Here is a 13,566-nt window from a genome sequence, read left to right on the forward strand (position 1 = left end):
GGGAGCACTAGTAAATGGGTAGAAGAAAAGGGCCTAGACAATTCACACGCTGGATTTGCAGCCTCTGGGTATTGGAGGTTGTATTGCTAAAGCCTCTTTGGTATAGACAGGAGAGCGAGGGGGCTACCGATGTGACTTTTCTTAGTCGCTTCCGTCCTCTCCTTTCTGATTCCCCAAGGTATCTCTTAGGTCTCTTCCCTCCCAGCCCCAAAGCTCCAAACCTTGTCCCCCTTCCCTAAAGCCTCTCATTCACCACTACCCTCCCCGGTCACCACCAAAGCCCGGAGAAGTGGAACGCACACAATGCCTCCCTTATAGGGCTCGAGCTGGGAACTGGGCATGCTCAGTAGCCAAAGCAGATTTTTTTTTTTTTCTTCTTTTGGTCGCAAGTGCGGCATCTCTCCCAGTCCCACACCTCTCTTTCCTCTATCTCTATCCCTCGCTCCCCACCCCCAGCTCTTTAAACGTCCTGCTTAACCCGCTCCTCACCGAAGGCACGCAGAGTTCTAAGGTGCGGAGAATTAACCCGTCTCCTCCTAAACCCACTAAATAAGTCTCACTCTGAGCTAAAGCTTCACACTTTTGCCTTAAAGCCCCCAGCCCCTCACGCGCACACAGGTAGGGAGAGTGAGGATACTACTGGATCCCAGGAAACTGGTCCCAAGAAGGCTCCATCCAGGATCGCCCGCTGCCGAAGAAGTATCCCCGGAGCCCTCCTGATCTGCGGGGTGACAACTAGCCGAAGGTACTGTACCCGCTATACAAAGCCCAAGTGCGATTGTTGCCTTTGAATGTCATTGTTGTTGACTCACCCCCCTCGGTCCTGGAATTATTGAATCCCGCGGAGATTCGACGACCCTATCTGCCTCCCTTGGCCCCCCTCCCCCACCTCCGACGTTTCTTTGGCTTTGCCGGGGTTCTTGGTTGCTCTCTCAAAGGAACGCCCCGGGTGTGTGTGTGTGTGTGTGTGTGTGTGTGTGTGTGTGCGCGCCTTCGTTCTTAGGGGACTGAAGGAGGAGAAAGGAGTCGAGTGTGCGTGGATGTGGTGAGGAGGATGGAGGTTGGCGCTTTAGCGTTTGGAGACTGGGGTCTCTAGGCGTGAGGAAAGGGGTCGCTCCTCCCTGGGGGGTGTTTTAGGCATAAAGAGGGGGCGGATGCCTGGGGGAAAGTGCGCTTTCTTGGCGTGTGGGCAGAAGAGGAATCAAGTGGAGGTGTCTGGATGGGGGACAGGGGGCCTCAGCAATGTGCGGGGGTCGAGGTTCCTGAGTTTCGGGAGGGAGGCTGCTTGTGTGCGGGGTGGAGGGGGGGGGCGGGGGCGGGGATTCAGCGCGTGTATGTAAAGGTGCAGCCCGTGTGCGAGGGGCTGGGTGCGCGCGCGGTGTCTGGCCGGGTGCGCGCGCGCGCGCCGCTGCCCGCCTGCTTGCCTGCGAGGACTGCTTGGTGGGTTTGACGGGCGAGCCGGCGCGGCGCAGCTCGGTCCCGGATCACGCAGAGACCATCGTGGAAACTGCAGAGCGGATCCCGGCGCGGCGGGCCCTGCGAGAGCTGCTGGGCTCCGGAGGTGGGTGAATTTCCAGCGGGGCTGCGCGAGCTGCACCGACACTCGCTGCCTCTTCCCCGCTTGGTTCGGCAGCACCAGTGTGTGTGTGTGTGTGTGTGTGTGTGTGTGTGTGTCTGTGCGCGCGCGCGTGAAAGGGGGGCAGGTAGATTATTATTTTTAGTTTGGGTCGTGTTGGTTTGGGGCCGGCCGAGTGGCCAAAGCGACTATAGTGGCTACCCCGCCACCACCCTGCGTGCCTACCCACGGCGCGGTCGCAAGTCCCCGAGGACCAAAAGAATCCGGTGTCCTTAACATCGCTGCCTCCGCGGCCGGGGTGGCGAGGAAAGTGTCCTGGTCTAGGGCGGCTCGGGCTGTCGGGGCCGCTGCTGCGCTGGCTTTGTTTTCTGCGCCCCACTCGCAAGCACTCTAGGCGGACGTGGATCCGGGGCTCAGGGCAGTGGCCCCCGAGCCGGTGGGAGATCGCTGGCACCAGCAACACGGGGAACGCGAGAGAAGCCGGTGGCTAACTCTAAAAGCCCCGCAGAGCCGGGCAAGTGTTGGCAGCGCGACTTTGCAAGATGCCCAAATGTTGAGCTGATTTCTGGCTTGGTGAGAGCAGCACTCTGTGGCTGGCCAGTGGGGGCGGGGGGCGGCTGGGAGGGCGTAGGGGGGGGGGGGGTGCCTGGACCGCCGCTCTCGGCCACCGAGCCACCGGCTCACTCTGTCCGTGACAAGCGGGCCAGAGACGTCCCATTGGCCCTCGGCCTCGTGGCCTGAGCCGGCTGTCTTTGACCCCTCAGCCACCGCACGCCCGGGTCTAGAGAGGCCGAAGGAAACTCCAATAGCTGCCCCTTGTGGGACGGGAGCGCGCGGAGAGATGTGTGCGCAGCGGAGCTGAGGGCCCCCGCGACATCCCGAGCGGTCCCCGCCTCTGCCGCCCGACCCACGAGGCCGCCGCTTGGGCCCGGGACCCGGGAGGGGGGCTGAGCGCCGGTTCCGGGCACCGGGATGCGGCAAAACGTTGCGGTACGCGCCACCGCCGGCAGCCCCTCCGGCCGCGTCGCCGCCGGGCCCGAGGTGGCGCACAGGGGGCGGCAGTGACCGCGTCTCTCGGCGGAGCCCCCCCCCCGCCCCCGCCTAGGCGGGCGGGCGGGCGGAGGTTTCTCTTGCCAGCTCCAGGGGAGCCACCTCGGCCCGCCCCCCGCAGGCGTCTGTTGCCCGCAGGCCGGCTCGGGCGCCGAGCGCCAGGAACCGCACTCCGGTGGATGCCCGATAGGCGGTAAGCCCAGCGGGGTTTGCGCGGTCCCGGCCGGCTGTGGGTGCCGAGTGGCTCGCAGGGCACAGAGACCCAGAGACGGGGAGGTAGATGGGGAGACGGGCGCTCTCGGCAGACGCGCCGCTCTCGGCCAGCCCGAGAGATGGCTTTTGGTATCCAACTCCTACTTTGTGGGTTTTCTTTTTCTTATTTTCCTTTTTTCTCCCCGATTTCAATATGTGCACGTTCAAGTGGTATCCTGTGAATGAGAGGTTTCTTCCGCTTGCATTCAGTGCCCCCTTCCCCTCTTCCTAGCAACCTTCCAGCCCTCCTTCCTCCTCTCCCCACCACTCCATGGTCTCTTGCCCTTTTGGTCCCTCTTCCTTGGAGATCGACTCCCCCCTCTCCCTCGCTTGACACTCCAGCTGCCTGCGGCTTTCTCTGTTTCACAGGAGATGCATTTGGGAACTTCCTAGCTCGTCCTTGTGGCTTTTTTCCCCCTTGCTATTTAAAGTAGAAATTACGAGGAGGAGGGCAGCTCCTTATGCAATTTCAGATCTGCTGATGATCCTCGTTGTGTTTTTGTACTGAATTCAGGTTATTTCGGTTTTTTGTTTTCTTTACATTTCTTTCTCGTTTGGTTGATTTTTGGCTGGGGGGTAGTAACAAGAAATGATTCAACCGAACCAGAATAGCTACTGGAAACCACATCTATAGGAAGGCAAAATGATCATGTGAAATTTTGATTTTACAATGAAAGTTGTCTTGGATGAGGTCATACTTAAGAATTTATGACTTCTTTTTGCACTGCCAATCAAACTATCATGGTGAACAGGGGGAATGCATGTCTACATGGCAGCAAGGAGCATCTCGGCCGTGCCAGTGCCGGCCGTATTCTGAACCAAACTACTTGAAATGCAAATCTTTCTGGGTCGTGGCTAAAGGATGGTGTATCTTGCGACATGGTTGGTTTTGCCACTAGCTGATTCCTCGTGGGCAAAATAAACAAAGGAGTTTTTGTGTGACACTTCTTTGTATCATTCCCTCATCATGTGTTCCTGGGTAATTTATTTATTTAATTAATATCTGGTGGTAACCATATTGAAATTGCATTCGAGAAGGAAAAGACTCACATGGCTAAAATCACATCAGTAAAAGGCACAGAGCTTATTTCTCTTTTTAGGCTTTTCCAGGAAACGTTGTATATATTTGTACATGCGTGCACTATTGAAGGAAATGGCTACAACGGGTTAATTTGCTAAGCATTAAACTCCACTAGGTGATTTGTGATTTGTTTATAGACAGAGACATGGGGTGGTGATATTGGGAGGAGATGTTTGGGAAGTGATGATTTTAGGACAAACATTTGCTGTACTAAATGTATCTGGTGCTGCAGATAAAACCACTCGAGGACTGTAGTGTGTGGATTCCCCTTCCTCAGCAGCGCTAGTCTGTGGTCACAGTGAAGGAGATGACCATGTGAGCCAAGAGTCAGACGTCAGACGTGGGTTCAAAACGGCATGTGAGGGAAAAGACGTGGGCCAAGTAGACAGGAGACCCGGTTCTTGGGGGGTGGGAAAGCTGTCTGGACAAATGCTAGGCAACTCAAGATTTCAGGCTTCAGGTTTCTCTCCTGCTTTCAGGGACCCAGAGACAAAAGCCCCGCACCCCCACCCCGGGCCCATTTGGGAGATGACTGTCAGGAAATTAGGTACTGTGTATTTACTTTAAATTAAAACTTGGCCATTTCCTAATCAGTTATTTTTCTAGACCATCACTGGGTCATCTGTGTTTTTTAAGGCAGACATGTGCAGGAGTGAACTCGTTTGTGGCAGTGTGCTTACCTGTGGGCTGAAGCTCAGGCAGGACTCCTCCCTCGGCTCCTTCTACCTCGATCTTTCGACTGTCCCCTCCACAGCAACCCAGTCCCTCCCGTTGCCACCCTCCGTTGAATCCAGGGCTCTAACACCTTCTCTCTTCAGCCTCCTGTGGTCTGTGTTCAAGGGTGGAGTTTGATGGCCCACGTAGAGCAAGTATTTTCCGAATGTAAAGGTTTAAGCACAACTAAGCGTTTTTCTCCTGTTGTTTGTTGTGTTTCTGCACAAGTAAAAGGCATATAAACTACAGGCATGGAAATGAAACTGACAGCATTTCCGGTGATCATTTTTCACTGTGGTATGATGTAAACGCAAGTACTTTTTCAAGTAATGGTCATTGAAAAAATGTTTTCTTTTTATTTTTTAGATTATTTCTCTTTATTCAGAAGCATAAAGTTGTTTGCTGATTGCAAGAAGATGTTTCTTTGGCTCTTTCTGCTTTTGTCAGCCCTGATTTCTTCGACAAATGCAGATTCTGACATATCAGTGGAAATTTGCAATGTGTGCTCCTGCGTGTCAGTCGAGAACGTGCTCTATGTCAACTGTGAGAAGGTTTCGGTCTACAGACCAAATCAGCTGAAGCCACCTTGGTCTAATTTCTATCACCTCAATTTCCAAAACAATTTTTTAAATATCCTCTATCCAAACACATTCTTGAATTTTTCACACGCAGTATCCCTGCAGCTGGGAAATAATAAACTGCAGAACATTGAGGGAGGAGCCTTTCTTGGGCTCAGTGCATTAAAGCAGTTGCACTTGAACAACAATGAATTAAAGATTCTCCGAGCTGACACTTTCCTTGGCATAGAGAACTTGGAGTATCTCCAGGCTGACTACAATTTAATCAAGTATATTGAACGAGGAGCCTTCAATAAGCTCCACAAACTGAAAGTTCTCATTCTTAATGACAATCTGATTTCATTCCTTCCTGATAATATTTTCCGATTCGCATCTTTGACCCATCTGGATATACGGGGGAACAGAATCCAGAAGCTCCCCTATATCGGAGTTCTGGAGCACATAGGCCGTGTCGTTGAACTGCAACTGGAAGATAACCCCTGGAACTGTAGCTGTGATTTGTTGCCTTTGAAAGCGTGGCTGGAGAACATGCCATATAACATTTACATAGGAGAGGCTATCTGTGAAACTCCCAGCGACTTATACGGAAGGCTTCTGAAAGAAACCAACAAACAAGAATTATGCCCCATGGGCACAGGCAGTGATTTTGATGTGCGAATCCTGCCTCCGTCTCAGCTGGAGAATGGCTACACCACTCCCAACGGTCACACGACCCAAACATCCTTACACAGATTAGTGACCAAACCGCCGAAAACAACCAATCCGTCCAAGATCTCCGGAATCGTAGCGGGCAAGTCCCTCTCCAACCGCAATCTCAGCCAGATTGTGTCCTACCAAACGAGGGTGCCCCCTCTGACACCTTGCCCAGCACCTTGCTTTTGCAAAACACATCCTTCGGATTTGGGACTGAGCGTCAACTGCCAAGAGAAGAATATACAGTCCATGTCTGAACTGGTCCCGAAACCCTTAAATGCCAAGAAGTTGCATGTCAATGGCAACAGCATCAAAGACGTGGACGTCGCGGACTTCGCCGAGTTTGAAGGACTGGATTTGCTCCATTTAGGCAGCAATCAGATTACGGCGATCAAGGGAGACGTATTCCACAATCTCACTAATTTACGCAGGCTGTATCTCAACGGCAATCAGATTGAAAGACTCTATCCTGAGATATTTTCCGGCCTTCATAACCTGCAGTATCTGTATTTGGAATACAACTTGATCAAGGAGATCCTGGCGGGCACCTTTGACTCGATGCCAAATTTGCAGTTGCTCTACTTAAACAACAATCTCCTGAAGAGCCTGCCCGTTTACATTTTCTCGGGAGCACCCCTCGCTAGACTGAACCTGAGGAACAACAAGTTCATGTACTTACCCGTCAGCGGGGTCCTCGATCAGCTGCAGTCTCTCACACAGATCGACTTGGAGGGCAACCCCTGGGACTGCACTTGTGACTTGGTGGCATTAAAGCTGTGGCTCGAGAAGTTGAATGACGGCATTGTCGTGAAGGAACTGAAATGCGAGACTCCGGTTCAGTTTGCCAACATCGAGCTGAAGTCCCTCAAGAATGAAATCTTGTGTCCCAAACTCTTAAACAAGCCATCGGCGCCGTTTACGAGCCCTGCACCTGCCATAACGTTCACCACCCCGCTGGGTCCCATTCGAAGCCCTCCCGGTGGCCCGGTGCCTCTGTCTATTCTCATCCTCAGCATCCTCGTGGTCCTCATCTTAACTGTCTTCGTTGCTTTTTGTCTTCTTGTTTTTGTGCTGCGGCGAAACAAGAAGCCCACGGTCAAGCACGAGGGCCTGGGGAATCCCGAGTGCGGCTCCATGCAGCTGCAGCTGAGGAAGCATGACCACAAGACCAATAAAAAAGACGGGCTGAGCACGGAAGCCTTCATTCCACAAACCATCGAGCAGATGAGCAAGAGCCACACCTGCGGTTTGAAAGAGTCAGAAACCGGCTTCATGTTTTCAGATCCTCCAGGACAGAAAGTCGTCATGAGAAATGTCGCCGACAAGGAGAAAGATTTACTACACGTGGATGGCAGGAAGAGACTGAGCACAATCGATGAGCTGGACGAACTATTCCCGAGCAGGGATTCCAACGTGTTTATTCAGAATTTTCTGGAAAGCAAAAAGGAGTACAATAGCATAGGTGTCAGTGGCTTTGAGATCCGCTATCCAGAAAAACAACAAGACAAAAAAAACAAGAAGTCCCTGATAGGCGGCAACCACAGTAAGATCGTCGTGGAGCAGCGGAAAAGCAGCGAGTACTTTGAACTGAAGGCCAAACTCCAGAGTTCCCCTGACTACCTACAGGTCCTTGAGGAGCAGACAGCTTTGAACAAGATCTAGGTCATGCAATCTCACTTCATACAGAGGACATTTATTTAATGATGAAAGTGCCTTTTGTTGACTTCTAACTCCAAATACTATATTATCAATAGGCATAGAGGCAGGTGTTTCTGAGGCTGTCTCATTAACTGTAGCTGCAAAGATGTGTCCGGTAGAAGAGAGTTTCCTTAATAGATTTTACTACATAAAACCTATACTGTGGAGTCCTGTGGGGATACTGCAAACTCTATTGCCAAAGGGATGCTTTATATACAGAATACGCTGAATTTAACCTCAAGAGGCAAATCTGTTTTGTACCCCGATGCAAAACCTCCGTCTCTTTGTGCTTTGTAAAGCAAACTCGAGAAAACTGGTACCAGTGTTTGTACCTCAGCTGGGTCCTTCATCTTGCACGTAGATCAAGTCGGTGGAACTGGAATCAATCCTTTTGATTTGTGGCATTGTAACAACTCTGTGTAAAGATTATCTGAAAAGTTAAAAAAAAAAAAAAGCATGCAAAGAGAGAACATTCGATAGTATTTGTAAATCGGTAAACTTTATGGCCTGCATCTTGAAACCGCTGGATTTATAATGTTAAAATTGTGCAAATATTTGTTTAAAATATACCATGCATTATGTAACTATAAAATAAATTTGAACACTTTAAGCATTACCTGTCTATACATAAAACCTAAAAGAGAAAAGTCAACGTGAGTTACATAGCGTTTGTGGTGATCTGAAGAAATACACGATGTTTATCAGAATTACACAAGGCTCAAATTAAACTGACATTAGAGTTTGTTCTCAGTTACGTGAAATACCCACAATCCTTAAAGGTTGTCCAAAATTAGCGAAGTGCTTACCGTGTGAGCGCACCCAAAGCTATTTTTGTAACATAATTCATATTTATGAAGTACTTTGTATACTAAATAGGAAAATATGTACTCCTTAATATGTATTTAATATGCCTGACTTGTTTTCCTGATCACAGGGAATTTATCAATAGGTATACATTTAGACAGGAAAAAAAAAATATACCAAACTGAAACTGAAGCTTCTGTGTACAGAAATATTCTGGACATTGTGATCAGGTATAATTTAAAAACGAAGCAAGGAAAAAAAAAACCACAAAAACACAAAAATACAAAAAAAAAGATAAAAACCAGTTCTGTGCTATTCTTGAGAACTTAGCATATTATCTTCAGATTTGTTACCAACCGTGCATTTTAAAATAGGTTCCTTAGTTTTATAGTATCGTGTCTGGGGCAGTTGTTATTTGCCATCAGTTGTCTTGCTTTTCAGGATTCTATGAGCTTAATTCAAATAGTTTTCACTACAACTATTTAAAACAATTAATGAGTAAGGTTAATAGTTATATCTCGTATGCATCAGTATCCTGTTCTGTCATCATTCCAGCTACTATCAGATAATCCAGTAGAGCAGTGAACATCTCGGCTCCCAAAGCCACACTGTAAAATGCTTTCATTGGTCTCAGATGAGTTCACTGTGTTTGCTTGTGCTGTTAACTTCTAAGTCAAAATTGGTCAAAGGAAGGACTTGATAATGGGAAACATTGGAAGATTTTTAGGAGCTCCCAGTTAGCAAAGCGACATCCTAGAACATATTACCTTCTTGGCCTGCCCACTTATGTATGTTTCTTTGTGCTCCATTTCTGATAATCACTGTATTAATCAGTGAGTTAACCAAGAAGGTAAACATAGACATTCTTCATGAACTTCAAGTGGCAGATGTTTTGGCGCAGCTTCCAAAATGATATTATGGCTAAAGTTGTAACGTAGTCCCTTTATTAAGTACTAATTTCAGGGCTTTATAGGTTTGTTCCAGGATGAAAAAGAAATAACTTGGCATTCTTAGACGGTGTGCATGTATGTGTGTGTGTGTGTGCCTCTGTGTGTGTGTGTGTGTGTGTGTGTGTGTGTGTATTTGGGTGTATATGCAGTATACAAATATTTGTTTAAAATATACCATATAGGTAATTTGGAGATTTTTTTTTTTAAATAGCAGAAAAAATTGTCTCCATATGTATGTGCTGGTGCTCTTAAAACTTTAATGTGTAATTTTAATTTTCATGACAATGTCTGTGAAAACTTTATATGAATATTAAAAAATATACAAATAAATACTTGCTTTCTGATCTTGAAAGAAAAGACACAAAGACGTGTGCCCAACAGCGTATTTTCATCTACAGTTTCCTAAGGACTTTTAATATGCCATTACCATGCCTCCATGCGTCCATGGATTAAAGGGCTCCTAATGCATACTGACAGGATAAAGACGCAAAGGCTTCAAAGAAAGTGTTTTAGTTTATCCTGTCAATAAAGTATGGATTGAGGAATCTTAAGTAGACACTTAGGGGAGGAACCGGAAAGCTCTATCCATGATCTGGGGATAATAGGCCATTGGGATGATGCCTTTTATTCAGTGTGGTGATGCTTTGAAGATGTTTCAAGAGTACCTGCCACCATCTCAAACTTGCTGTAGCATATTGGCTATCTCATCCCCTTCTGCCAAAAGGTAAAAATGTTCAACTTTTTTAAAAAAGGAATTTCAATGTGTGTGGTTATTTGGAGGTTTTAACTGTAAGTGAACAACAGTAACAAATCCTTGGTTAAGGCTGATCTATTTTCCTTAACTGAAGTCATTGTGCCTACATGATACAGTGTATACTGTTTTGCACCTGTCTCTCATTAGTTCTCCTTGTACATTTTATGGTGATGTAGTTAGACCTAAGTTTTGCATTGAGTACAAGAGCAGTTAAGATACTGTATCTACACTTTGTTGGCTTCAATGATAACCTTGATGTTAGTTTAACCCCTTGAGGAGTGATCTACATGTCAGTGCAGCATCTTTGGTGGAATTTGATTCAAATCTAGAAAATCCAAGAAGTGCTCACTTCTAATGTGGTCTGACACATCATGGGCTTCTTGGCATTGTATCATGTGCTTGGACTCTGTTAGAATGGTTGCAAAGAAGATTAGAGCGTATGAAATTAGTGAAGGGGTTGAGATAATATATTATGTCTGTGTAATATAAATCAAGTTTTAAATTATTTTTTTATGAAATCAATAAAAATGGTTCAATTCTTTCAAAGTAAATCTTTGTGTAATTTTATGAGAAAGCAGCTATTAAAATACAGTGATTCAAGTCTATAAGGCAATTTATATTCTATATTTAGTTTTCCATTCTGAAAATGAACTGAATAAATATATTAATTAGAAAATCATTTAAGACCAGCTTTCTTTTGTTGCTTTTTGGAAGCATTTTTTTTTCTTTAAGCCATAAGGATGCATAAATTATACAGGGCATGGCCTCATGAGTAACGTCAGCAGGTATCGCAGAAATAACAGAACACATCTAGAAATGTATGGCAGTAATAGTAATCTATAATATCTTTTGCATGATTTGTACATTGACATTGTATGAAATGAGCACAGTGAGTTTTTTTTTTTTTTTGTTATTGTTGTCGCATCCAAAGAGCTGGGGAGAAAATATATTAAGAATGTATTTATAATTACTATTTTGAAATAAAGTAAAGAAAACACATTGTATTGTTTTTACCCTGATTTGATTATTAGTATTTGAAGTTAATTTATAAGATAAAAATCCAGTCATGCTATAAAAGTTAGTGTAAATCACAGAAAGAAACTGTTTTAATGACTTTTGTTTGCTTTTAATAACATCAAGGTCTTAGCATTTATTAAATGCCATTTTTATGAAAGTATTAATAAAATCGTTTGCTACAATGGTATTTCTGAAGCCACAGTTTGTTAAATGTATTTATCTTTCCATTATCTTTCAGAGGAAATAAAGCAGTAACCAAATTGATATTTTCACCTAGATTTGAGGGTAAGATACAGAGCTTTAGAATACTGTTTGTATTAAACGTAATTGCTAAATCTCTGTTAAGAGATGCTTTCTTTTCCGACATCTTTGCCATCCGTGTTCCTTTCCACTGGCAAACCATTCCCATTAATCAGTTGGGATCTGACTAAGATTTGCTTATCTGCTAAGATTTGCTTATTGCAGATAAGCAAATATTAATATTCCATCTTAACTATCTATTTAAAGGCTTCTGCATGTTTCCTTATGGGAAGAGATGTAGAGAGAGGGAAACAGAGGGAAAATAGAAATGAAGAGTGTCGTGGTCTTAGGTTTATACCTAGCAAGACTGAAGAAGTGAGCAGTATATTCTGTTTCCCTCTCTCTACATCTCTTCCCAAGTTCTTCGTGAGTACTGAGAAGAGGGCTTTGGGCCCCGGCCACTCAGTTATGTAGACAAGTGGTACCAAATGAAGCCTTGGCTTCAGTTCCAGTGCTCATTCAATTAGTCACTATGGTCAGATGGGCTGAACTAAAATATCCTGTTTGTGGCTTCACTTACTGGGAATAACTAGCAACAAAGATCAAGTTCACCTGATAATTGTTAGCCCTCAGTTTTGGATTTGCTAGTTATCTGTCCGTTGTTAAATTAAAAGCAAACAGGAGGTTAAATGAATTTTAAATAACTTATTTTGGACAAAATTGCCCTTAATCTAATTTTGAATTTTGTTTCATGTTCGTTTCCACTGGTTGATAAGATTGCATTTCAAAAGGGGAAATCCAGGAAGACAAACTGTGTTGTCTATCTTATATGCGCGAGCAGGACTTCTTAAATTTTTTTAGAGATTTCGTTTAACCTGTTGTTCCTATGTCTACAGAGGGAAAACGGAGTGAGGCTGTGAGACAACTGCTTATAATGCTTCGAGCCAAATAATTGCTATTGAGAATAAAAAGATTCAGATTTTTCATCCAATTCTAGTAATTACCAGATCCATGTACTACAGTATCCAGAACCAGGAAAGAATGACTCAGTGCTCCGTCTTAGTTTGCTTTTGTAGACACTGGCTAGATAGAAAGTCTAGTGATTTTATTAATATGTCAGGAATGAGAAATTGCTTGTTTAGCTTAAAAAGCTCATGAATAAGGTCTCCATAGAAATTATATAGGAGTATGTAATGAAAAAGTACAAAACGTCACTTTCAGATTAGCTCTAGGAAGGAAATAATCTTCTAAAGTTTCTGAGCAACACATTTCTCTCAGTTGACACCTTACAGATACTAGGTCATGTCCTGTGTTGCTGGTTACCAACCTGAGGAAGTCATGTTGTGCAATGGTTACTGCTTGTGGAAGTTTTTTCAAAATCACAGTAAGATCAGTTCTCCCGATTACGAACTGCAATGTATATTTTCATTATTGTTTCATGTAAACTGAATCATTGTGGTAAAATTCTGGAGTTGATATTCAGTAATTTTAATGCTGTTTTCACTAATAAAAGTCTTTTCTGATAGGTCATATTTGTAGCCATTTAGTGTGTTTATTAGTGTGAAATCAGTAAAGCTCAACATCAAGAACAAATACGAATTATTTGGGTTTTGGCCAATGCAATTGTTTTGTTAGTTTCTACAATAGGCCAGGTCTAAAAGAAAAACCAAACAAAAATGGAACAATAAGCCAGATCGACCTACACACACACATACACACACACAGGAGTACACATAAATAGTGAACTATGCACAAAAAGAATTATTTAGTTGATAAAAACACAATGTTTCTGCCTTGACTACCTAGATTTTCCAAATCAAAGTAGGTTCTGGGGCCCCAGTGATAAATATTCACTTTAAATGGAAACCTGACCACTGTGTTCATATATACTAGTAATCAAATCACAACTATTATTTAGAGAACCATGTAGAGACATCTAGATCCAAAATAAAGGTAATGATTTGATTAGACATTATTAGAACACGGAGGTTAAAAAGAAGAACAAGGAGGTTACAAATTATTGACCAAAGAGAGGATAAGGGCAAAGGAGTGTGCAGAAAAAGAAAATGCTTATTTATCAAAAAAAAAATGCTTATTTATTATTTATCAGAAAGAACTCAGAATCTGATTACTGAACAAGAACTTTGGCAACAGACGTC

General features: G+C 44.8%; 1 protein-coding gene and 1 long non-coding RNA gene across 5 annotated transcripts in view; one reads left to right on the top strand and one right to left on the bottom strand.

The window, feature by feature from the left end:
• Positions 1-1,267, bottom strand: part of LOC132006904 (uncharacterized) — a 50,965-nt gene extending 49,698 nt beyond the window's left edge. Inside the window, exon 1 of the long non-coding RNA XR_009401247.1 lies at positions 813-1,267. This is a non-coding gene — a long non-coding RNA (uncharacterized LOC132006904). The remainder of the gene's footprint in view (positions 1-812) is intronic.
• Positions 391-12,937, top strand: SLITRK4 (SLIT and NTRK like family member 4). 4 transcript variants are annotated; one of them, XM_059385021.1, is made up of 2 exons: positions 391-745; positions 5,040-12,937. In XM_059385021.1, exon 2 carries the CDS (start codon positions 5,090-5,092, stop codon positions 7,604-7,606), a length of 2,517 nt encoding a protein of 838 aa, XP_059241004.1. In that variant the 5' UTR covers positions 391-745; positions 5,040-5,089; the 3' UTR covers positions 7,607-12,937. The 4 variants fall into 4 exon arrangements, with proteins under 4 accessions (XP_059241004.1, XP_059241003.1, XP_059241006.1 ...); XM_059385020.1 differs by lacking the exon at positions 391-745 and adding an exon at positions 1,350-1,561; XM_059385023.1 differs by lacking the exon at positions 391-745 and adding an exon at positions 1,576-2,149.
• Positions 12,938-13,566: the final 629 nt, after the last annotated feature.

Source organism: Mustela nigripes, chromosome X (genome assembly GCF_022355385.1).
Source record: "Mustela nigripes isolate SB6536 chromosome X, MUSNIG.SB6536, whole genome shotgun sequence".
Classification (NCBI taxonomy): Eukaryota; Metazoa; Chordata; class Mammalia; order Carnivora; family Mustelidae; genus Mustela; species Mustela nigripes.